This window comes from Melanerpes formicivorus, unplaced genomic scaffold (assembly GCF_026170545.1).
Source record: "Melanerpes formicivorus ecotype bairdi unplaced genomic scaffold, bMelFor1.0.p_v2 SCAF_39, whole genome shotgun sequence".
NCBI lineage: Eukaryota > Metazoa > Chordata > Aves > Piciformes > Picidae > Melanerpes > Melanerpes formicivorus.
Genome location: NW_027142391.1, coordinates 1,041,392 through 1,066,195, shown reverse-complemented (window position 1 = coordinate 1,066,195; position 24,804 = coordinate 1,041,392). Strand labels below are relative to the sequence as shown.

The 24,804-nt window shown below is 58.2% G+C and overlaps 1 protein-coding gene across 5 annotated transcripts in view; it reads left to right on the top strand.

The window, feature by feature from the left end:
• The window catches only part of PRDM16 (PR/SET domain 16), a 301,558-nt gene that overhangs the window by 266,982 nt on the left and 9,772 nt on the right, over positions 1-24,804 (top strand). For 3 of the 5 annotated variants that reach the window (XM_068158184.1, XM_068158183.1, XM_068158187.1), the window contains exons 7-14: positions 1,562-1,709; positions 2,861-3,014; positions 6,382-7,783; positions 11,529-11,616; positions 16,345-16,514; positions 18,435-18,512; positions 23,335-23,504; positions 24,024-24,198. In XM_068158184.1, the coding sequence (XP_068014285.1) occupies positions 1,562-1,709; positions 2,861-3,014; positions 6,382-7,783; positions 11,529-11,616; positions 16,345-16,514; positions 18,435-18,512; positions 23,335-23,504; positions 24,024-24,198 (2,385 nt within the window). The remainder of the gene's footprint in view (positions 1-1,561; positions 1,710-2,860; positions 3,015-6,381; positions 7,784-11,528; positions 11,617-16,344; positions 16,515-18,434; positions 18,513-23,334; positions 23,505-24,023; positions 24,199-24,804) is intronic. The other 2 variants (XM_068158186.1, XM_068158185.1) reach the window with 1 other exon arrangement.

Below are 24,804 nucleotides of genomic sequence, written 5' to 3'. Positions count from 1 at the left end.
GCCCCCCCGGCATTGACAGGGACATCAGTGGCAATGTCAAGGTTAAGTGATTGTTTTCTGGGCTCCCTGGGACTTTTTCAGGGCTGTGACAGGCAGCTAGACCTGCAAGGAAAGCCTGAGAAGGGGAGCAGGGGGAGCCCCAAGCCAGCTTATCCTGCAGCTCCTACTTGTATTGGCTTGGGCAGCTCCAGGCAAGAATTAAACCTCTCTCTCTTTCTCTCTCTCTCTCTCTGCTTAAAGAAAAAGATAAATATTGGGGCCCAGTAATTTTTGACCTGAAAGTTGGCATCTTCCAAGAGTGAGCAGAGAGTCATCAAATGCTGCCTTAGAGCAGGGATCAGGATGGACTAAATGACCTTCAAAGGTCCCTTCCACTCTAGCACCTTTGAGCTTTCAGTGGTTCAATAGCCAGAGCCAGCCTGAGGAAGCTGAGGGTTTGGTTTGTTGCCAGTCTTTGTAGGATTGGGGTGGGATTGGGGTGGGTTTTTTGCATCCTGAGCCTTTGGGGTCCAAGGTTTTCTCCCCAGCAGCCTCCAGCACTCAGCATCTTGATGCTCACTTCGGCAGCGTGTTTGCCGTCTCCTCTGAGCAGCCTCTGTGTGCTTCCTGGCTCCCCCTTGGGCCCTGCAGTGGCCCTGGGTCCCTTTTGCAGGGGCTAAGAGAGGGGAAGGGACCTGAGAGGTGTAGGATTTCCAGCCTGCTTGGTCCCTTTTCCATCACTTGGCTTTCCCAGTCTCCCCCCCGCCAGCAGCAGAGGCTTCCCTGGGCTGCCGCACCTCGCGGGGTGCCCAGCAGCACGCTGCCTGCCATGCATCAGGATGGTGCTGGGGGAGGTGGAGCATCCCTGTGCCTGGGAAGCCCTCCCTGCCCTGGCCCCCTTCCAGCAGCCTCTCCAGGTTGCCATCGTGCTCCTGGGGGAAGGAGGCTGCCAGTTGGCAGAGACTGGAGCTGCTGAGTTCAGGACTGAAAGATGCCTGACATTTGCAAGTGAAATGTGTTTGCACCTGATCAGGTTTCTTCCCAACGCTCAGTTGCTGTGTTCTGGGGAGCTGCAGGCTTCATGCCTGTGAAAACAGCACCAGGATGGCTCAGCAGCAGCTCTTATCTTGTTTTTCCCTGTGGGGATGCCACAGAAGCCTTGGCCACAAAGTGCTCATGTTTCCCTTCAGGACCCTGCAGGGCCGGGGCTGGTTCTCCCTTCCCTACCTGTAAATGGCCTTGGGTGTCTAACAAGGAATAGCACCGAGCACAGGGACACCCTGAGGCAGAGCAGGGCTCTGGGGCAGCCTGTGAGGGAAATGCCAACAGCAGAGAAGGTGTTTGCATAGTGCTGCACCTCTGGTGGTCAGTGTGCTCCTCACCTCCTTTCCACAGAGGCTTTTGCAGCCCTGCTGTATGGGAGCTGCCAGCTCTGGAACCCCCCCAGCCCCCTCCAGTGCTTCTCTGTCACCATCTCTGATCACCTTCCTCGGTCCAAACCTCCCAACACAGGGCAGGAGTTGTCTGCCCTGGCTGTAGGTGCCCAGCTAAGGTGGGTGCTGAGGAGCTCTCTCTTCCCCAGCCTGGAGCAGCACATGGTGATCCACACAGAGGAGAGGGAGTACAAGTGTGACCAGTGCCCCAAGGCTTTCAACTGGAAGTCCAACCTGATCCGACACCAGATGTCCCACGACAGCGGAAAACGGTTTGAATGTGAAAACTGTGTGAAGGTACGGGGCAGGGCAGGGTGCCAGCGCCAGCTGTGCCTGCCACAGGGTGCTGGGGCCTGGGCAAAGGGGCCTGGAGGATGGCTGAGCCGTGCTGGCAGGGTTTGGTGCCCTGGCTGTGCTGTGGAGCCTGGTTACAGAGGTGCTCAGCTGGCCTCCCGCACCTCCCTTTACACGTGGGGCTCAGCCTGGCCCCCAGCAACTCACCTTTGGCCTTTGCCAGTGTCCAAGCCCAGGTCACTTGGATACTGGGGAGCCTGCTGGGGTGGTGGGGGAGCATTGTGGGGGGGCAGATGTGGGTAAGCCAGGAGCTGTCCAGCTGTGAGCACCAGGGCACCTTGGGGAGCGTGAAGCAGCCTGGCAGGACACAGCTCAGCCCTGATGCCTGCGGGTCAGGCACTGGCACAGGCTGCCCAGGGAGGTGGTGGAGTCCCCATCCCTGGAGGGGTTCCAGAAACCTGTGGCCATGGCACCTGGGGCCATGGTTTGACAGCCATGGGGGGGTTGGGTTGATGGTGATGATCCTAGAGGGCTTTTCCAGCCCAAACAACTCCCTGGTTCTGTGATTATCTGCAAGCAGTGGGTGGGGAACCTCCGGGGGTGCTGGTGCCAAACCCCCAAACAGAGTCACAGAGCAGCTTTGGCTGCAAGAGACCTTCAAGCTCATCCAGTCCAACCTTCAACCTAGCACTGCAGGGTCACCACTAAGCCATGCACCCTGTGGTAGGATGAGGGCTAAGGGATATAAACTGCAGCACAGGAGGGGAACCTGAGGAGGAACTTCTGCACTGGGAGGCTCCCAGAGCCCTGGAGCAGGCTGCCCAGGGAGGTTGTGGAGTCTCCTGCTCTGGACACTTTCCAGCCCTGTCTGGATGTGTTCCTGTGTGACCTGTGCTGGATTCTCTGGCCCTGCTCTGGCAGGGGGGATGGCCTGGAAGCTCTCCAGAAGTCCTTTCCAGCCCCTAGCATCCTCTGATCCCCTCGCTGCACCACCATCCGGGGCAGAGCCTTCCAGCTGCACTCAGGCTTCTCCCCTGGAGGCCAGCTTGCACTCGAGCATCTCCCAAGTGCCCTGCCAGCTGAAGCCCTTCTCTCCTAGGGTGCTGTGCCTCTGCCCTGCTCTGTGCCTTGCCTGAAGGTGTTTCCTCTCCCAGGTGTTCACGGACCCCAGCAACCTGCAGCGGCACATCCGCTCGCAGCATGTGGGCGCCCGGGCGCACGCCTGCCCCGACTGCGGCAAGACCTTCGCCACCTCCTCGGGCCTCAAGCAGCACAAGCACATCCACAGCACTGTCAAACCTTTCATATGTAAGTTGTCACGGCCATCACCCGGCTCCGCCTCGCCCTGTAATTGCCGGGATCCTGCGGGGGCACCCCCGGGGAGGGGCTGGAATTGTATCGGGGCAGAGCGCAGGATGAAATTCCGCAGCGATTTGGGCAGCTTTGGTTTGGTTTGGTTTCTCCTCCTCTTATTTTGCTTCCCCCCCCCCCCCCCCCCCGCCCCCCTCCTCTCTTTTGCATGCTCCCTGTTTTTTCAGTAAACATTCCTGGCGGTTTGTGACTTTTCTTGACAAGTTAAAAGCTGAGGCTCTCAGCAGTCCTCATATCTTTGCTTTCACTCCTCTCTCTCTCTCCCTCTCTCTCTCCATTGCCCCCACCCCTACCCCCACCCCCCCCCTTCTTTAATAATTTCTGAATGCTTCACCTTGGGGACATAAATAAAGAGCTGACACAAGCCTGCTCGAAATGGGTTTCAGGGGTGCCTCAAATCCCTCAGCTGCTGTAAAGAGTTTGGAATAGTCACAAGAAACAGTCGAGGGAAAGGAGGAGAGGGGGGAGGGGGTGTTTTAAAGGGGGGGTTTGCTTCTTTATTTGCTGCACATTTCATCCAGATAATGCTTGGGAGCCAAATAAAGAGCAGGTAACCTCGGCCTGAGTGCTCTCTTCAGTGGAGCATTTCCAGGAGGGCATTTTCCCCTGAGGGCTGCTCAGCTCCTCTCCTGGCATGCCCAGGGCCGTTCAGCTCCTCTCCTGGCATGCCCAGGGCCGTTCAGCTCCTCTCCTGGCATTCCCAGGGCCGTTCAGCTCCTCTCCTGGCATTCCCAGGGCCGTTCAGCTCCTCTCCTGGCATGCCCAGGGCCGTTCAGCTCCTCTCCTGGCATTCCCAGGGTTGTTCAGCTCCTTCCCTGGCATTCCCAGGGCCGTTCAGCTCCTCTCCTGGCATGCCCAGGGTTGTGAGGTTGTTCAGCTCCTCTCCTGGCATTCCCAGGGCCGTTCAGCTCCTCTCCTGGCATTCCCAGGGCTGTGAGGTTGTTCAGCTCCTCTCCTGGCATTCCCAGGGCTGTGAGGTTGCGCAGCTCCTCTCCTGGCATTCCCAGGGCCGTTCAGCTCCTCTCCTGGTGTGACCAGGGCTGTGAGGTTGTGCAGCTCCTCTCCTGGCATGCCCAGGGCTGTGTTATGTTAATTGCCACAGCACCTACTGGATTGGGAGAGCTGTGCAGGAGGGTGACTTGTGTCACAAGAAAGCTCTCAGAGGTTCAGGGACCACTTCCTGCCGCTCCTCAGCGAGCAGAGCTGAGGCACAGGAGAGGATCTGTGTTTGATTCCAGGCTTTGATGTCGTGCCGGGGAAGCCACCGAGCCCACCTCTGCCTTTTATTTTGCTGTTTTCCCTGCTGGTGTAATGGGAACAGCATGGCAGAGTGTCCTGGGAGAGAGGTTTCATTAGTGTGCTCTGAGGTAATCAGCTGGGTGTCAGCAGAGGAAGAAGAAAGACTCCTCTTGCTCATTTTGATGCAATCCTTCACTTGGTGACGGGCACATGAAAGAGCTCCTCGGGATCCCCTCGCATGGCTGCAGCCAGATGAGTGATTCCCCCTCATAATCTCCTCACTCTCACCTCATAAGAATTAGGGAGTTGTCAGTCTGCATCAGTGTGAGAGCCAACTGCAGGCTGGTCCTGCCTGCTGCAGCCCTGCTAGCTGCACTCACATGTGGGAATATGGAACCCATTAGCAGCTTTAGGGGAGCCCCGAGGAGGGCCTGGCTGGGATGTTTGTCTTTCCCCTCAAAGGAAGGAAAGAGCTGGGCTGAGGGAGGGTCTGTGCTTGCTTGTTTGTTTGTTTTCACAATGTTGTGCCTGGAGGACTTGGATTCAGTCCTTGCCTGCTGCCACCATGTCCCTTCCCTGCCCGTGTCCCGGCTCCCACGCCGAGTGGTGCTAACAGCAGCTCTCTGGTGTCAGGAGTGTGTTAATTCCCTGGCAAGTGGAGTTTATTCCTACCTTGAAAGAGGCAGCAGATAGTAAAAGGGCAGAGTGTTTTGATACCTGGAAAAGTTTGGGTGGGATTTCTGCCCCCCACTGCTTTGCCCAGCTCCTGCCACACCAGCAAAGCCTGCAGGTGAGAGATCATAAAAGCTGCCCCTCTGACAGCCTGGCATTTGCAGGTCGTTAAAGCAGAGGCTGAGGCAGGGTTAGCTGAGGCTGTCTTGCCGATGCAAGGTCTCACCCTGCTCCAGCCTGAGCGAAGCTCTCCCAGCCCATCCCCGTGGGGGCATTCAGGAAGGGGCAGGTTTGGCTCAGTGAGGCAAAGCTCTGCTCCCTTCAGCCTCCCCTGCCACATCAGGGCTGCAGGCCCAGCAGCTCAGCTCATGTTAGCACCAACCTTGCTGTCTGCATTCCCCAGGACTGTCTGAGCAGGAATCCTGGAGTGCCAGGGTGGAAGGGACCCCAAGGGTCCTCTGCTCCAAGCTTTCTCGGTGATGGAGTTGCAGTGAGCTGGCCCAGCAGACTCTGGAGCTGAGGCTTCAAGCTGACCAGGGCAGGGGAATCCACTGCTGCCCTCAGGAGGTGTCTGCAGCACAGCTCCTCAGGTTTCTGGAGAGAGTCTCTTGCTGAGGGCTTCTCTAGGCAGCAGCTTTCTCCCAGGGGAAAGGTAACTCTGGGATGTGGCCTCCTGAGTGATGCTGGGACTCAGAGCATTGCCTGCTCTTGGCTGCTCCTGGGGTCTTCCATCCCATACCTTGTGGATTCCCAGGGCTGCCTCTGCCTTCCCTGAGTGTGGCCAAGGTCACAGCCTGGTTAGGTTTGGTCTTGTGTGTGGCTGTTTAAAGAGGGCAGCAGCTCTTCCCAGACTGATGCAGGCTGGAGGGGTCAGCTGCATTCAGTGCCCTGATGTTATACCAGGGGAGATGAAGCACAAGGAAACTAAACCCTGTGCCCATGGCTCCCAGGTCACCTCTCCTGAGCAAGCAGTGACAGGGTGAGAGGAAAAGGCCCCAAGGTGTGCCAGGGGAGGGTTAGGTTGGAGATGAGGACAAACTTCTGTCATGCAGGAGTGGTCAGGGACTGGCACAGGCTGCCGGGGAGGTGGTGGAGTTCCCATCCCTGGAGGTGTTCATGAGCTGTGTGTTCATGGCACTTGGGGGCTTGGTTTGGTGGCCATGGTGGTGTTGGGTTGATGGTTGGATCCATGGCCTTGGAGGGCTTAGTGATTCTGGAGGGAAGCCTTAGCAGGAGGAAGGTGGAGCTGAGGTCCTAGCGCTGCCTCCCGCCCGGCACAGCCTGCGCCTGCCCTCGGCTGCCTGCAGGGGTGGGAGGAGGGGAGGGGGGGCTGGGGGCTGCGTGCTGTTAATTTCATACTGCTCTTGTTGCTTGGCTTCTGTTGATGCTTTAGGTGAGGTCTGTCACAAGTCCTACACGCAGTTCTCCAACCTGTGCCGGCACAAGCGGATGCACGCCGACTGCCGCACGCAGATCAAGTGCAAGGACTGTGGGCAGATGTTCAGCACTACCTCCTCCCTCAACAAACACCGGCGCTTCTGCGAGGGCAAGAACCATTACCCCCCGGGGGGCATCTTTGCCCCCGGCCTCCCCCTCACGCCCACCTCCATCATGGACAAGTCCAAGCCCTCTCCCAACCTCAACCACGCCGGCCTGGGATTTAACGATTACTTTCCGTCCCGCCCGCACCCCGGGGGTCTTCCCTTCTCGCCTGCCCCCCCAGCGTTTCCCGCCCTCACCCCGGGGTTCCCGGGGATCTTCCCGCCCTCTCTGTACCCCAGGCCCCCCTTGTTGCCTCCCACACAGCTGCTCAAAAGCCCCCTGAACCACACGCCCGACGCCAAGCTCCCCAGCCCCCTTGGGAACCCGGCGCTTCCTCTGGTCTCCGCAGTGAGCAACAGCAGCCAGGCCGCTGCGGGAGAGGAGAAGTGCGAAAGCAGCCTGGAGAACTCCTACCTGGAGAAGCTGAAAGCCAGGAACAGCGACCTGTCCGACGGCAGCGACTTCGAGGACGTCAACACCACCACGGGCACGGACCTGGACACCACCACCGGCACCGGCTCCGACCTGGACAGCGACGCGGAGAGCGACCGGGACAAAGCCAAGGAGAAGGGCAAGCAAGCGGAGAGCAAGCCAGACTTTGTCAGCAGCTCGGTGTCCGCCGGCTCCACCAACAGCACCGGGGAGATCCCTCTCTTCTACTCTCAGCATTCCTTCTTTCCTCCCCCCGAGGAGCACCTGCTGCCCGCCGCGGGAGCGGCCAACGACTCCATCAAAGCCATCGCCTCCATCGCAGAGAAGTATTTTGGGCCTGGCTTCATGGGGATGCAGGAGAAGAAGATGGGCTCGCTCCCATACCATTCCATGTTCCCCTTCCAGTTCCTCCCCAACTTCCCCCACTCCCTCTACCCTTTCACGGAGCGGACCCTCAATCACAACTTGCTGGTCAAGGCAGAACCAAAGTCACCCAGGGACCTCCACAAAGTGGGCAGCACCAGCTCAGAGTCGCCCTTCGATCTCACCACGAAGCCAAAAGAGATTAAGCCGATCCTGCCCCCACCCAAGGTGCTGCCGGCCCCCTCCTCGGGGGAGGAGCAGCCGCTGGATCTGAGCATCGGCAACCGCATCCGAGCCAGCCAGAACGGAGGGAGAGAGCCGCGCAAGAACCACATCTATGGGGAGAGGAAGCTAATGGCAAGTGAAGTCTTACCCAAGATTTCCCAGTCTCAACTGCCTCAGCAGCCATCCCTGCATTATGCTAAGCCATCACCCTTTTTCATGGACCCCATCTACAGGTATTAACATACCCTGCCTTAAGGCTTTCCTCTAACCAGCTCCTTTTGCAGCTGCCATCGCCTCTGCGGGCAGGGGGGGCTGGGGGGCGGCGAGGAGGAGTCCGCTGCCTTCCTCCCGCCCGTGGCACAGCACCCTCCAGGCCTGTGAATGGAAAGGGCTGAGTGATGGGAAGGTCTCTCCATCAGGGTGTGTGAAGAACCCCCCCGACCCCCCTCCCGGTGTTGATAAAGAAGGAGCTTGCCCTGTTCCAGGCCTCTCCCACGAGCCAGCCCTAAGATGGCACTGCTGCTGCTGGGGAAATTCCAGAGGTTTGGTTCGATAAGAATGCAGAGTTCAGCTGCCTCCAGCCAGGGCTCTCATGGCTTGGGAATGAGTCAGGAGCCCTGGGAGCCTGCAAATGCGACTCTCCCACTGACTGACTTGATGGCCTTTTGTCAGCTGCTTCACCTTTCTTCTTCCCCACCCCACCCCCCTCTGGTTTTTCCTGTCTTGATTCCCCGTGGTGGAGTTTTGTCCTCGGCAGGAGCTGCTGCTGTGGGCCCAGCCTCTTGCAATGAGTGAGTCTGGAGTGAGGAGTGCTGTGTAAACACCTGGGAGTGTGCAAACAGCACCTGGGAGCGTGGTGTGATCCGGGTCTCACACTGCCTGCAGCCTCACCTCGCCTGGGAGGCTACAGAAGGCTTCTGGGTTTGCTGCAAACAAACCTGGAGTCAGACCCAGTTTGTTCTCTCATGGCCAGAAGGAGCTGCAGGGGTAAAGCAGCCTGGCAGGGGGTTGGACCTGGCTGATCTTGAAGGTCCCTTCCAACCCCAAACCATTCTCTCCTTGTTCTGAGGCTCATGGTGAGGGCAGCAGTAAGTCTGTGTCTGGGTGCTGGCACTGCCTGTGGTACCTCCCACTGCAGGGGGATGCTCTGGTCCTGTAGCAAGTACAGCCCAGACTTTTCAGCAAAGCCCAGGGAGAAAAGGTGTCCCAAAGCAGCCTGACTCAGGCATGAGCAGGGCAATTAATTCTCCTGCAGGAGATGGGTGATGGCAGCCAGGCCCAGCCAGCTCCTGCAGCAGGTGGTTTGTCCTTGTGCTCCTTGAGCTCTGTGTGAGCAGGGTGAGCCCTGCTGTCCTCCAGCCCCCAGGAAGGTGAAGGCATGAGCTGCAGGAGCTGGAAAGGCTCCTGCTCAGCACAGAGTCAGGATGTCAGCACCAGGCTGGCTTGCCTGAGTGTTCAGAGGGCTGCTGTGGCCTCCACCACAAGCAGGCCAGGAGAGCAGCACCTATGTCACTGCCAGGCTGCTGGTGTGTGGCTGATAACTGTGGGAAAAAATGATGTCAGTGTCTGGCCAGGCCAGAGAGCTGTCAGCTGAGCTGAGGATTAGAGCCCTCGCTGCTAGCAAAGCCCTGGGGGCTGCTGCTCTGGCTCTTGCTTTCCATCTGTGATGGCAACAGGCACAGCACAGCCCAGGGTCCTGTCTGGGACCCACTGTGGTCATCTCCCCTTGGAGAAAGGAAGGAATGATGTAAACAGCCCCACAGTGATGTGAGTAAAAAGGCCTTCTGGAGGGGGGGGGAAAACAAGTAATAAATGGCTAGAGGAGGGAAAAGCTTGGCCTGAGCTCAGGGCCCTGCCACCTCTGGGTGTTCTCAGCAGCAATGCTGCAATAACATGGGCTGGAAAAGCTGCTGCCAAGGCAAACAGCAGCCCCAGGAACCCCGGGAAGGTCCAGCAGGCAGAGGGAAGTGAGGGATGGGGACATCACTGCTTGCATTCCAAGGCATGCCTGGAGCTCAGTGCTGCACTGAAGCAGCAAGGCAGAGGTGGAGCTGCTCAGAGCAGCCTCCTGCTGGAGCCAGCCCCCAGCGCCCTGCTTGGAGCACAGGGAAGTGTTTGGGTTCTGAGCCTCTCTTTATCAGCTTCTCTCACATCATTTGGCTGCTTCCTTTTGCTCCCAAAGGCCACTTAAATCCTTGGCATTTTCTGCTGGTGATCTAATGGAGTGCAGGCAGCCTGAGGGCAGGGCAGCACTCGGCTGGGGCTGGGGCTGAGAGCTTCTTAGACCTGCTTCATCCTGAGGGGGCTGCAGAGTGGCTCTGAGCAGGCCCTGGGGACATGAGGGTGTTGGTGGTGCTCTCCTTGCCCCACAGCAGGAGATGGCAGAGCTGCAAGCAAGGTTCTACATCTGTGGTGCAGGAGGGGTTGGTCCTCCAGGTGCTGCTGCCAGGGGCCAGCAGGCAGCCCCTGGGCATCGCCCTGGGCTCAGCACATTGGTGAGGGGAAAGCTGCTTCACAGATGGCATTGGCTTGGAAGGGACCCTCAAAGGTCATCTTGTCCACCCCCCCTGCAGTCAGCAGGGACACTTCTCCAGAAGGTTGGACCAGCTGATCCTTGGGGTCCCTTCCAAACTGCAGTCTGTGGTTGTGTGAAGCAGGGCAGGCTGCTCAGGACCAAGTTTGACCTTGAATGTCTCCAGGGATGGGGCCTCAAGGCAGCCTGCTCCAGTGTCTCACCACCCCCATTGTGCAGAACCTCCTCCTGCTGTCCAACCCAAACCTCCCCTGCTCCAGGTTCAAACCATTCCCCCTCATCCTATCCCCACAGTCCTTCCCCTTCCTCTTTGCTCTTCTGCCTTGTGTCAGGGAGAAGCTGCTTCTGTCTGGTTCCACAGGCTCTGAGGACTCCTGCCTGGCACAAACCCCTTCCCCAGCACAGCAGTTCTGACTGCCCTGCACCCCCAGCTCTCCTCTTTCCTGCCACCTAAGAGCAGTGCAGATTAAAGGCAGCACTCTGCACGAGAGGTCTGTGAAGCTCAGGGGGGGTTTGCTCCACACCAATCAGCTGAAATGCAGCAGGATCCTTTGCTGTCCTTGGTGCCCTCCTGATGGAGTTCAGATCTCTCTGGCTGTTGGATTGGTGCTGGTTTGGCTGAGGTGGCCTCCAGTCCACAACTGCATCCACTGGAGGCACTTACTTCCCTTCCCCCTCCCAGAGGACCTCTCAGTTTCTGGTTTGGTGATTCCACACCGTGGGCTTCCCTGCAAGGAGAATCTTTGGTGAACTCAGAGCCAATGATCTCCAAAGCAGAAGCCTGAGCTGCTTGGATCTCCTCTGCACAGGAAGGGTTTGAGCAGGGGATGTTGGGATGGACCAAAGGGACACCAGAAGAGCTCAGGCTCTGAAGTCACTTTGGAGATGTCCCTCTGGATCCTTCTCTTCCTCAGCTGCTGTCCACAGATGCTTGCCAAAGAGCCTCTCAGCTGTCAGGGAGCAAATCAGAATGAACCACCTCAGGACTGCAGCAGCCTGGGGGCTGCAGAGCCTGGCCCAGGCTCCAGTCTTGGCTCAAGACCAACTCTCAGACACATTCTTTTCCATGCAGTGGCTGCCTGCTGTGGCCTCCAGAGCTTCTCCCACTCACCCATGGCTTTGGCTGTAAGTGTAGGGCTTTGCATGAGCCTTCAGCACAGCAGAGGCTTAGGAAGCACTCTAGCAGAGGCTCTCACCTGGGAAGGGCCAAGTGTCTGCTGAGGCCTCGGGCTGATGGCTGCCCCAGCACCACCCAGGGCAGGGGCTCTGCTGTCAGCTCGTTTCCAGGGCAACTCGTGGGTCAGAACTGCAGCATCCAGCAGAAGGGGAGAGAGATGTTTGTGCCCAGAGGAGGGCAGCCCTGTGTGGCTGCTTGAGCCAGCTGCAGGTGGTGTGGCTGCTGGTGCTGCCCTGGTTGGTATGTAACCCTCTGTGTTGTTGTCCAGCAGGGTGGAGAAGCGGAAGGTGACAGACCCTGTGGGTGCCCTCAAGGAGAAGTACCTGAGACCCTCCCCGCTGCTTTTTCACCCCCAGGTAAAAGCAGAGGGGTTGTGGGGTGCTGTTGGGCTGAATGCTGAGGGGTTGGAGGTGCAGACAGGTCGCCTGGGGCAGAGTCTTTCTCCTCCAAGGACCTGATGGGAAGCTCCCCTCTTGCCCACCAGCTACCTTCAGGTGCATTTGGTTTCACAGCTGGCTTGGGGCTGGGGTTGTTCTGCTTTGCTGAGGTTGGGGGTTTTTGGTGTGAGCAGCAGCAGGGATGAGGTCAGGACACCTCCCCTGGTCTGCCCAACTCCCCTTTCCCAGGCCTGCTTCATTCTTCCTCCAGAAGCCCTGCTGCAGTCACTTGGTGTCAGTGCAAAGTGGAGCAGGACTGCCCAGCCCCCAAGCAGTAGCATTTTCCACCTGCCTGATGCTCCCTGACATCACCTAGGAGGTGTGAAAGTGCAGGGCTGTGGAGAGCCAGGGGTCAGCTCTGCCTGCTCCAGCAGGTGCCAGGGAGCTTCTGTCCTGTCCCTCCTGCCCAGCTGCTCCTGGCAGCTCCCAGCTGCCTGCTCCCTCTGCGCCTCCTTCAGCTCTGAGTCGCTGCAGGGCAGTGGGAGCTGCTGCTGGCCAGCAGTTTGCAGTGCCCTGGGAATGTCATCCCAGCAGTGCAGCTGGGCCAGGCCTTCACCCAGGGCCTTGGGAAGGCACAGCTGGGGCTGGTGCAGCCAAAACTGCTGATGAGAGCCAGCCCAGCTCACACAGCCCAGGTCCTACAAACAGCAGCTGACCTCCCCCGGAGGGATGTCACTCCTTGTCCTTCGGGTTCCTCCCTCCACTGTGGCACTTTGGGCCACGGTTCAGTGGTCTTAGGTTGGAGTTGGACTCAGATCTTGGAGGCCTCTCCCTTCAGAGGCAACCCTGTGAGTCTGTGGCACCAGTGAGGTCCTCTCCAGGCTGACAGTCGCCAGCCTATCCTCGGTCTCTCCTGCTGGGAGCTGGGCTCTGTGGTGGTTCTTCTGCTCTCCTTCACATCCACAGGCATTGTTCTCCTCTGATCATGTTTCCCACCTTAGGTAAATACCCTGCAGGTTTGTGGAAGCTGGATCCTGGTGGCTTTCACAGCTAAACTTAGTTCCCTCATTGTTTCGCATCAGCCTCAGAGTTTGGTTAATAACTTCCCCTGATTTTCCCTCGGTAGAGGCTGGATAATGGTGACAGGCTGGCCAGGGACATCCTGTGTTTGTGTGGGTTAGAATGGTGGGGATGGCTGCCTGTGCAGCAGCTGATAGCAGGGAGGAGCTGGAGTGGCACAGCCACCCAGCAAGAGACGATGAGAAACACACAGAGCCCGGGCAGGGGCAGCCCTGGGCTGGGAGGTGGTTGACATTGTTCCTGAAAGCCTGACCACGTCCTCTTCCCAGGGCAGGGAAAAGACCTGGAAGCTGTGGTTATCTCTGAGAGCTTATCACACAGAGGAGCTGAAAGTGCACAATCCCTCGAGCCCCAAGCTTCCTGGGAAGGGACTTTCGGCGGCCTGGGTCCCCCTTGGTCTGGGGAGCTGCTGTTCCCATGCTCTGCAGAGCAGAGAGCAGCCACAGCTCATGCCTGGAACCAGGGAAGGGTTTGGGTTGGAAAAGACCTTTCAGATCATCCAGGCCAACCACTCTCTAACTGGACCAAGGCTGGTGCTGAACCGTGGCCCCCAGCACCACATCTCTGCTGCTTTGGAACCCCTCCAGGGATGGGGATCCCACCACCTCCCTGGGCAGCCTGTGCCAGGCTTTGAGAGCCCTTCCAGTGAGGAAGTTTGGGAAGTCAGTGGAGAACTTGTTTAGGAACCTGGGAGATTTTGGCTACCAGCTCCCCATCCAACACTGTCCTGGACCTTGCCCTAAGGAGTTGTGTTTTCATGGGCTCCTTGCTTCCATCTGCTTCATTAGCACCAACACCAGGTCACTCTGAGCACAAACCACAGAATCAGAGCTGGCTCTGGTTGGAGGGGACCTTAGAGATCATCTCCAACCTCTCTGCCTTGGGCAGGGACACCTCTCAGCTAGACTTGGTCGCTGAAGGCCTCCTCCAACCTAGCCTTGAACTCCCCTGGGGAGGGAGGTCTGCTCCTTTCCTCCTGTGCATCATTCCCCAGCCCCTACAGGGGACCCTGTGTGGGATGTGACCAAAGCAGAAGCCATGCTGGGGACTGAGCCTTCAGGAGCTGCTTTCTCCAGGCCACATTCACCTCCTCAGCCAGCCCTGGGCCGCAGCTCCTCCGCCCCACCAGGAGCCCTTCCTCCACTGTTTTGCATGAGGCCCTGGACAGCATAACTAAATGCTGTAACTTTTTTTTGATCACTTAATGGAGGACCTTTTCTTCTCACCTGTTCAGTTCCTTTTCTTCTCCCTTTCTGCTGGATGATTACAACCAGGCAGTTGTTCCCTAAATAGCCAAAGTGCCTCTGCCGCCGGCGCTCGGGGCCGAGCCCACGGCTCTCCAAGGCAGCAAACATCTCTCTGCCTAAGTGCCTAAAGAACAGGGCACAACAAAGGAGATCTGCAGGTACTGCAGCAAAGGGCTGAGTGGCACAGCTCAGAAGGATCCAGAGAGCATTTTTGCTGTGATGGTTTTGTTACATGACTGGCAGCTGGGGCAGAGCTTTCGCTGGAAATGATCAAGTAACCTTTTCAAGTGGCTGCTGCTAAGTGTTACTTACTATTTATCATGGGCTGGGAGCCTCCAACCAAGGGGCTGTGGATCTATTATGGGCAAATGGGGTTTTTACTACTCCTCTCTTTTCTACTTGGCTGGGTTGGGTTTTTTTTTCACAGCTTATGAATGGTTGTCAGCCCTCCCCAGTGTGTTCTGGGGTGATTAAGACAACTTCCCCCCCCCCCCCCTTCTTCTTCTTTATTTAATAGTCCTACATTTTAAACAATATCTTGGCTCTCCTTCCTCCCCCCTCCAGCCCAGTTTAATAAAGTGTAAACGTGCAAAAGGTCAGCCCTTCCTCCACAATAGAGCATCTCCTTTTGATAGATGGCTTCCTACTGCCTTCCGCTGGCTGCCCGTCCCCGGCTCGGGCTGCCTGCTCCAGCCGGGCTGCTGCTCCCCCCGGCGCTGCCTTCTCTCCTGCTGATGTCATCCGCGGCGAGCAGGCAGCTTTATTGCTGCCTTGTTTGTTTTGTCCCTCTTGGCTGCTCGGGGGCTCGCTAAGTGCTCTCAGGAGTGCGGGGAGTGGAAGGTTGGGGATGTCAGCGTGGTCCTGCGAGCTGCGCTGCGCTCTCGGGCTCGGGTTTCCTGTTTTGCTCTCATGAAAGTAAAACTGGGGTGCTCCAGGGGCTGCTCTGCACACAGCTGCCTGGGGCCTGGCCGTTCTCTTGCCTTTTCCCCTTGCTCTTTTCTTTCCCTTTCCCCCCTTTTCTTTCTGCCTTTCCCCCCTTTTCTTTCTGCCTCTCCCCCCTTTTCTTGCTGCCTCTCCCCCCTTTTCTTGCTGCCTCTCCCCCCTTTTCTTGCTGCCTTCCCCCCTTTTCTTGCTGCCTTCCCCCCTTTTCTTGCTGCCTTTCCTCCTCGTTGTGTTTGTTGCCCTTCCTCCGTGTTTGTTGCCTTTCCCCCCTCGTTGTTTGTTGCCTTTCCCCCCTCGTTGTTTGTTGCCTTTCCCCCCTCGTTGTTTGTTGCCTTTCCTCCTCGTTGTGTTTGTTGCCTTTCTTCCTTTTTTGTTGCCTTTCCCTCCTCGTTGTGTTTGTTGCCCTTCCTCCTTGCCTGTTGCCTTTCTTCCTTGTCTGTTGCCTCTCCCCCCTGGTTGTGTCTGTTGCCTCTCCCCTTCTCCTGCATCTCCAGGTTTTTCCCCTGTCCCTCTCTCTGCTGTGGGATTCCATCCACAGTGCATGAGAGAAGGTGGCTGTGGCTCAGTGGACAAACCACAGCTGCCAAGGGCCCCCAGAAGCCTCCTGTGTGGTGTCACATCTCCAGCCCTGTGTGCCTGCCACCCCCACCCAAGCAGCCTTCACCCTGCTTCTAGTGGTGCTGGAACTCACCCAGCTCAGCCATCTCCCCCCCATCCTCCCATCACCCTTGCTGCCTTCTGAGCTGCTCTTACAGCAAGTGAAAATGTTGAGCCCTTCTCTGTGCAAACTCCCTGTGGACCCACTCCATCCTGAGTCTGATCTTCACTCCTCCTCTCCCCTGCTGCTCCCTCATCACCCCCTGGCCTCCCTTTCTCCTCTGTCTTAGCTCTCTGGTCATGGTTACACATTCCCCTGTGCTCACTCCCACTCCACTTTGGATCCTCCTGCCCAGAAAGTCTCCATCCCCTCTGGCCTTGCCTTGCCCACAGCTCACTGCTGCTGAGCCCATGCAAGGGTGGTGGATGCTGCAGAAGAAATCAACCCTCTTGCTTCCCAGTGTTTTGAGCCCGAGGAGAGGGTTTGGGTGGTGAGTTCTGTGCCCAGCAGCTGGCTGCAGGGTCTGGTTCTGGTGTCACCCCTGGGAGCAGGGAGCCCAAGTGTACTGGAAGTGCCCTTTCTGTCTGAAATGCTGAAGGTAAGCACATGGCCCTCGCAGAAGGCCACCGGGGGCCTCCTGTCTGAGGTTTCCTGCTGACTGCATGGCTTTGCCAAGCCTCTTCCCTGGTTTCTCAGGGGCCACTTTCTCTCCCCGCTTCTGGGAGCAAGGGCAAAGAGCAGCAGCAGGCTGCGGGCATCGTCCCGGCGCTGGAAGGGTGCTTTGGGTACTGCTCTCCCCCTGGGGCCGGTGTGACTGGAGGTCTTGCCTTGTGCTCCTAGATGTCAGCCATAGAAACAATGACGGAGAAACTGGAGAGCTTTGCAGCCATGAAGGCAGACACCGGCAGCTCCCTGCAGCCCCTTCCCCACCACCCCTTCAACTTCCGCTCCCCGCCGCCCACGCTCTCCGACCCCATCCTGCGCAAGGGCAAGGAGCGTTACACCTGCAGGTAAGGGCCTGGGCACCCCCAGGGGGCAGGCTGAACCCCCAGCTGCTGGGGGGCACCCCTGGCAGGATCCCCACTCCCACCCCAGGCAGGATCCCCAGCCCCAGGCAGGATCCCCAGCCCCAGGCAGGATCCCACCCCAGCATGATCCCCAGCCCCAGGCAGGATCCCACCCCAGCATGATCCCCAGCCCCAGGCAGGATCCCACCCCAGCACACAGCAGAGCAGCTCCCCACGGATGCCTTCGCTGTCTGGCCCAGGGGTGGGAGGAAACCCAAGGAGCAGCAGAATTAGCCCAGAGCATTCTGGTGACTAATTCCCCCTGCAGCCTCTTGTTTTGTCTGGTGGCAAATCAGCATCTCCTGTTTTCTTTGTAATTTTTAATAACCTTGAGAGCAGATCTGGAGACTCTCAAGCAAGCAGAGCTCTCTCCAAGCCAAGCCTCCCACGTGTGGCAGCCAGCGCTGAGCCTCACAGCCTCAGCTGGGCAGCAGAAGGGAACTGCTCAGTGGCAGGCAGGAAGCAGCATTCCCTGACACAACTGTGCCCACAGCCATCCTCAGGGACCCACTGCAGCTCCCAGAGCCCCACCCCTGGGGAGCAAGCCCCTGGCTCTGCTTGCCCAGGGCTGCCCAGCGCTGCTCCAGCCTCTCCCCGTGGGGACCTGTGGTGTTTGGTGCATTTCTTGTGCTCAGCTGTGCCACAGATGGGCTCAGATTTTAGCTGAGTGTTGAGGAATGGGAGGTTTCTACCCACAGCAGGGACTAGGCTTAGGTTTACACCCTCAAGTTAACATTTGGGGGTGCACTGCTGGGGAACATCAACCTTGTGGTTAGTGGAGATCATGGCTCAGTGGCACTGGAGATAGGGCTGAAAGCAAGGGCAGAAGCAGCCTGGTGGGAGGTGTCCCTGCCTGTGGCAGGAGGTTGGAGCTAAATGCTCTTTAAGGTCCCTTCCAACCCCCACCAGTCCATGATTCTATGATCTTCAGGAGAGGTGCTGGAAGTCCCTGAAACTAAGAAGCACTACTCACTGTCACCCTTCATCCCTTGTTTCATTTCCCAGCTCATGGTTTGATTTGTTCCTCCTTTCCTTTGGAGTGAACTGGGGCTCCAGATTGTTGGGGAGCACAGCCCCTCCTCTGCCCTCAGGTCCCAGTGCTGCACTCCCTTGTCCTAAGCAGACTCCCAGAGGTTTATCCCCAGAGCAGTCACTCAGTGCTGCAGCTTTGAGCCAGAGGAAAGTTCTGTGAGTTCTGAGAAGGATGACCAAGGACATTCTGCAGGATGAGCAACCCCAGAGGGCTACAAAGGAGATGTGGAAATATCTCAAGGGGGGGACAATGTGGACAGGCAGTGAGGAAACCTTGCCCTGAGGCAGGATGGAGATGGTATTGAGTGCAGGCAGTGAGGGGCGAGCAGGAGGTTCTTGACACAACCCAGAGCTCAGCAGAGGACCTCACTGCCATGGGAGCCTGGGGATGTCCAAAGAGCTTTGAGAACATTAGGTGGAAGACGCTCAGCAGAAGGGCATCAGAGCGAGGTGAGTGCCGCTGGGGACGTCTGGAGGGCACAGCAGGGCTGGAAGCCCTCTGCCATGAGGCCAGGCTGGGAGAGTTGGGGCTGTTGAGCCTGGAGAAGAGAAGGCTCCAGGGAGACCTTTCAGTGCTGAAGGCAAGCTGGGGACAGAGTTGTTAGCAGGGCCAGGACAAGGGCTGGTGGCTTGAACTCGGGCTTTGTGCACTGAGGGTGGAGAAACCCCGGCCCAGGTTGGACAGAGGGGTGGCAGAACCCTTGGCTCAGGTGAAGAGGGCTCTGAGCTGGTTGAAGGTGCTGGACTGGCTGACCTCTGGGGGTCCCTTGCCAGCCAAAGCCTGGTGCTGTGCTGGGCATGCACTGATGGTTGCTTGGCTTTCCCCTGCAGGTACTGTGGTAAGATCTTCCCCCGCTCAGCAAACCTGACCAGGCACCTGCGGACCCACACCGGAGAGCAGCCCTACAGGTGAGGCTGGGCCCCCTCCCAGCCCCTCACCCTCCTTCAGCACAGGGGGGATGTGCTCCAGAGAGCTGTGCCAGCCTCACCCACCACCCCCCCAGCTCTGCCATGATTCATAGCCCTGCCTGTGGTGTGTGCCAGCCACAGCTCCTCAGGCTTGGCAGCCCCCGGGCAGACACTTGGCAGCCCCCGGGCAGACACTTGGCTTATATTTAGCTGTGTGCTGGCTAAGCAGGGCTCAGCTCTGCAGGGCTGCCTCACACTCACAGCAGCCATTCATCTCAAGGACAGCTGAAGGTGCTGAATGGCTCTGAAATTCAGGCTGGTTTGAAGGCCTTGCCAGGGTGTTAGCTGCTGGGTCTGGATGGATTTTCTTTCTCTCTCCCCCCCTTGATGCACAGCTGAGGTGTCTGGAGTAGGGGATCAAAAAAGGGGAAGAGAAGGAGAGCCCTGTGCTCTCTCAGCTTGGGAACCTGGGCTGGGGGGCTCCTACCTTAAGCCCTGGGGTTTGAGAGGGCTGAGCAGTGAGGGGCAGTTCCCACCCTGCTAGGGCAGAAGCCTTGAGGTATAATTTTCTGCCAGCTGTGGCCAGGGTGACCTGAGGCTTCTGCTTGGTTTTGCCTTCTGGCTGTGCTGAGAGGCTCATTGCAGGGAGTGGAGCTGCAGCCACCCATGCTGGGGCTCCTCTTGAAAGTCTGCATGGGCTAAAGCTGAGTAAAACAGGAGAGGAAATCTGTCTGAGTCCCTCTCTGGGGCTGGGGGTGTGAAGGGGGGACCCAAGTGGGAAGGATTTTTCCCCCTCCAGTATTTGTCTCTTTGTCTTGCAGTCAGTGACCAAAAAGAGAAGGGAAATGGGGAGGGGGGAAGAATAAACCAGCTTGGGTTGGTTTGTTAGGTCCTTGCCTGAGCAGAAGAGAATGGATGATGAATGGAGAGCTCCCTGGAAGCCCAGCTCTGTGGTTCTTGTGCTCTTGAAAGCAAAGGGAGCCACCCAGGCTTGGGTGCTGGTGGCAGGGTTTGTCTGGCACACAGCAGCCACAAGCTCACAGCAAAGAGGGAGGAGAGGAAGGACAACAAACAAACCAAGCCAAAACCCCAACCCAAACCCTGACCCTGACCCCCAAACCCTAACCCTGACCCCCAAACCCTAACCCTGACCCCCAACCCAACAAATGTATGAGCAGCAGAAGGCCAACTTCTGTGCAGCTCTTCTCCCCCACACTTGGATCCCTGCTTCACACAGAGCTGCTTTGCTTTGCTTTGCTTTGCTTTGCTTTGCTTTGCCTTTGCCTTTCCTTCTTTTTTCCACCCAGCATCCCTGAGTGTAGACATGAGGTAAATCAAAACCCCAGAGCAGACACTGGGATGGATTTTGGAGCCATTCCCCATGCTGTTATTTGATCTGCTCTGAATGAGGGCTGTGTGTTGCCTGCACCCCCTCCTCTCCTTGCTCCCCAGATTGTGAGCTCACTTTGCTTCCAAAGCAAGAAGAGAGGAGGAGGAGGAGGAAGCTTGCAACTTAACAAAGGTTAGGAAAATAAAGATGCATTTGATCTGCTCCTCTCCCAGCCAGTGGCCATCTGTGTGCTTTGGGGGGGGTTGGTGCAGCAGAGGTTGGGCTCGTGGGCCATGCTGCATCCCAGAGGCACTCCTGAGAGCTGTGCTGCCCTGCCAGGGGAGCTTAATGGTCACTGATTTGCTGCTGCCCTTGCAGGGAGCTGAGATCCCCCAGCTCTTGCTGCAGGGATGGCTTTGAAGCCTTCCCTTTCTTTTGTGTTCAAGGGTGCAGGTAAAAGGCTGGCTTGGATCACAGAGCATCAGGGGTTGGAAGGGACCTCGAGAGATCATCCAGTCCAACCCCCAGGGTTTCACTGGTGTCTTGCTTGGAACTTTGCTTGGGGTGGTTGGAAGTGGAGCAAACCCAGAGACTGAGATTGGCTGTGAGGAAGAAGTTGTTCCCCAGGAGGGTGGTGAGAGCCTGGCACAGGCTGCCCAGGGAGGTGGTGGAAGCCTCATCCCTGGAGGTGTTTGCAGCCAGGCTGGATGTGGCTGTGAGCAGCCTGATGCAGTGTGAGGTGTCCCTGGCCATGGCAGGGGGCTGGGACTGGCTGAGCCTTGGGGTCCCTTCCAGCCCTGACAGCTCTGTGACTCCAAGTGGTTTTGGTTGGGTTTTGTTGTAGCCCATGCCCACAGGCTTGGTGACATCCAAGTCTGCATTCAAGTGTTCCCTAAGCCCCTCCAGCTGTATCCTGCCAGCTAGCTGAGTCCTCCTGGCTGCCTGCTGTTCCCCAGAGCTCCCCAGCCCCAGCTCTGGCTCCTTCTCAGCCACCCTCCCCTCCCACTTGCTGTTTTTCCAGCCCATCGGTGTGTCACTGGAAGCTGATAAGGAGGAACTTTCCTGGCCCCCTCTCGGGCTGTTTACAAAGCAAATACTGCTGCTCTGGAGTTTTATTCTCCTGCCTCTCTGTTCACCCCTTCCCTGAATGGAAGCTGGTTCCTCTCTCTGGGCCATTTATTTAGATGAAAACCAGCAGAGATCCAAGCAGTGAGCCCTCAGGGGCCACAAATAACGCGGGGTGTCTCCCTCGCCGCTCCGCTCCCAGCCTCCTTCCCTCTGCCCCTCTGCCTTCTCGCTTCTTAACAAGCTCTTTATCCTTCCTCCAGCCCCTACCCTGGATCCCCATAGCTCATGCTTAGGGCCAGGCCCTGTCAAAGGCAACTTTTCAAAGGCTTCCTGAACATCTAAATAAATGGAGGTGCAGGAGGCCAGGCTGCTCCTGCCCGGCGCAGGCAGCTGCTGCTTTGAAGTGGCTGGGGCTGCTCCTGGCAGTGAGGCAGGGGAGACCTGGCTGGGTACCCAGGGCAGCCCTGATGCCCCAGCTGTGCCCTGCACTAGGGGAGACCTGGCTGGGTACCCAGGGCAGCCCTGATGCCCCAGCTGTGCCCTGCACTAGGGGAGACCTGGCTGGGTACCCAGGGCAGCCCTGATGCCCCAGCTGTGCCCTGCACTAGGGGAGACCTGGCTGGGTACCCAGGGCAGCTCTGATGCCCCAGCTGTGCCCTGCACTAGGGGAGACCTGGTTGGGTACCCAGGGCAGCCCTGATGCCCCAGCTGTGCCCTGCACTAGGGGAGACCTGGGTGGGTACCCAGGGCAGCCCTGATGCCCCAGCTGTGCCCTGCATTGGAGAGCCCAAAGAGAGGAGAGTTTGGCTTTTGCAGGGCATGGAGCTGGTGAGGACAGGCAGGGAGTGCAAGCCTTGGGCAGCAGGGGTGAGGAGGGGGCTGCTGGTAGAGCAGCAGAGCCAAGCTGGGCAGAAGGGTTTCTGGAAGCCCTGGGGACACCCAGGGGTGCCAGAGCTGGGCAGCTCCTAGAGCAGCTTCCCTGGTGGGCAGCAGGTAGGAGGGGAGCAGGAGCTGGCAATCTGTGTGTGCTGAGCTCTCCATCTCCAGCCTGTGCCTCTCCTTGCTGACCTTGCCTGCTTTTCTTGTTAGGTTTGGTGGTTGCAGGGAAAAATGAGAAAGAAAAACTCTTGAAGGCTGAGAGAGCTCCAGGGTTTCCCTTTCCTCCTGGGTGAATCACCACAAGGGTTCATTCTCTGCAGCAGCTCTGCTCTCTTTGGGTTGCTTTAGCAGGAGGAAGTTTGGAGGTGGATGTGGACCCCACAAACACTCAGCAAGAGAGAGTGGCTCAGAAATGGATCTCTGCTCCCTCCAGCCACAGCCTCTGCTTGCCCCAGCCCCAGTGCAGGCCCAGCTGTGGCACAGCTGGAAGCTGGGGCTGTGTTTCACACTCTCACCACCTTCCTGCCTCTGATCCTGGGGTGCTGGGAGGGAAGCACCGCCCTGGCCTCGGTGGCAAGGCAAACCCAGTGCCACAGCTGGGTGGCACAGGCACAAGGGAGGCTCTGGTGCCCTCTTCGTGCCATGAACAGATGGAACCCCTCAGATCTGCCCACAGGCAGCAGGTCTCCGTCTCAAACCCCAGCTCAGCTCAGTGGGACAAGCTTAGCCCCGGGGGAGAGGGGCACAGGGCAGCTCTGTGGCTCTGGTCTGCAACGCTGAGGCTTAGGAACAGGTTCGGGTTTGTCCCACCGGGGTCCAGGCAGAGCTCTCGGGGGGGAGAGGATTCCCTTCCTGCTGGGCTGTGGAGGGAAGGCCGTGGGGAAGGCAGCTCTGTGGAGGGGCAAAGAGAGCATTTAAAGGGAGCTGTAACGAGGGGCTCGGGGGGGACCGAGCTGGGCTTTGCGTAGCTGTCGTCCTGAACCTCTCCATGGTGGCTCGGAGCTGCCCTCTTCAGTCCACCCTCTGCCTGCTCCGGGAATGGTTTGGAGCTGCGGCACAGCAGGGTCGGGCTGGAGCTGAGGAAGTTGTCCTTCAGCGTGAGGGGGGCACAGGCTGCCCGGGGGGGCTGTGGCTGCCTCCTCCCTGGGGGTGTCCAAGGCCAGGCTGAGCAGCTGAGCCCGGCTGAGCTGTCCCTGCCCATGGTGGGGAGGTTGGAGGAGAAGGGCTCTGAGGTCCCTTCCAGCCTGAGCCACCCTGTGAGACTGTGAGTAATTTCTCCTTTCTTGTTTTCCCCTCTCCTGCCTGGAAAGGTAATTATTTTGTTCCAGGTCCTTATTTGTTTGGACTGCTCACTTCTTAATTAATCCTGATCCTTCCCTCGTGCTCCTTGAGTCCCCACCACCGGAGCTGTGCCTGGGATGATGAATGCCTCCTGCCTCCCAGCCCCTCAGCTCACCCAAGATTGATGGAGCAAGGTTTTCTGCCTTTCTGCCAGTCAGGTTTCCCTCTCTCATTGATTTCTTTCCCTCTCCCTCTGCTCTGCAGGTGTAAGTACTGTGACAGGTCCTTCAGCATCTCCTCCAACCTGCAGCGGCACGTCAGGAACATCCACAACAAGGAGAAGCCATTCAAGTGCCACCTCTGCAACAGATGCTTTGGGCAGCAGACCAACCTGGACAGGCACCTGAAGAAACATGAGCATGAGAATGTGCCAGGTGGGCAGGGGCAGGGCTGTGGGCAGGGGCAGGGCTGTGGGCAGGGGCAGGGAGAGCTCACCGCAGGCTGCCCTCTCCGGTCCCCGCGAAGCCACCTCCAATACTGGCTCCGGCCCCGGTGTCCCCGGCAGGAGGAGGACACAGAGCTGCTGGGGTGGGGCCAGAGGAGGCCACAAAGATGAGCCAAGGGCTGCAGCACCTCTGCTGTGAGGGAGCTGGGGGTGTTCAGCCTGGAGAGGAGACTCCAGGGGGGCCTCAGAGCTGCCTGCCAGGAGCTGAAGGGATCCTGCAGGAAGGCTGCAGAGAGACTTTGCCTGAGGGTGTCTGGAGACCAAGGGTCAAGGGCTCAGGCCTGGCTAACAGCAGCTTCCTTGGGCAGCTTTGCCCCCTGAGGCTGCTCTGCACTCCTGGATGTGTAGTGAGAGGATTCCTCTCTCATGTCCCTGCCTTTAGCTTTCCTCCCAGCAAGAGCTTTGGCACCAGCTGACTGTTGCCCTCTGTCCTTGCTCTCTCCCACAGTGAGCCAGCACTCTGGAGTCATCACAAACCACCTTGGGACCAGTGCCTCCTCCCCGAACTCGGAATCAGACAACCATGCACTTTTAGATGAAAAAGAGGATTCCTACTTCTCTGAAATCAGAAACTTTATTGCAAACAGCGAGCTGAACCAAGCAGCAGCTCTAGCAGATAAAAGGTAGCCCAGCAGGCACCAAGCCTGGGGGGGAGGTGTGGTTGAGGTGGTGCAGAGGCTGCTCAGGCTCTGTCCTGCCCCTGACTGAAAACCCTCAGCAGAGAGAAATGGCAAAGGAAGGGAAATGCCTTCAGCTCCCAGCTCTGGTGTGAAGGGGGTTCAGAGGGAGCTAACCTGGCAGAGCTGACCTGGGGAGCCAGCAAGGCCTTGGGGATGTGGCTGTGGGGATGAGAGCAGCCACGGAGCAGGTTTCAGGAGCAGCTGCAGGGGCAGGCTGGCTGCTGCCCTGGGCTGCAGTGCAGCAGCTGAGGGATAGCAAAGGTGTTTTGAGAGATGGGAGCCCAGCACTGAAATCCAGACCCAGCAAGAGCCCAGCTGGGGGGCTGGGGTGTGCTGGCTGTGCCTGCTGGTCCTTAAGACACTGTGAAGCTGTGTTTGAAGCCCTGGGAAGAGGCTGCTTTGCTTTTTCCTCCCTGGCTTTGTGTCCATCCCTCTGGCTCTGCCTTCAGCCATGGGTCCTGGAGTCACCCAGGCCTTGCAGTCAGTGAAGAGCCAGGGCTCAGCCAGCTGGCAGCTTGGCTTTGTAACTCTGCCTTTCTTCTCCCCCCT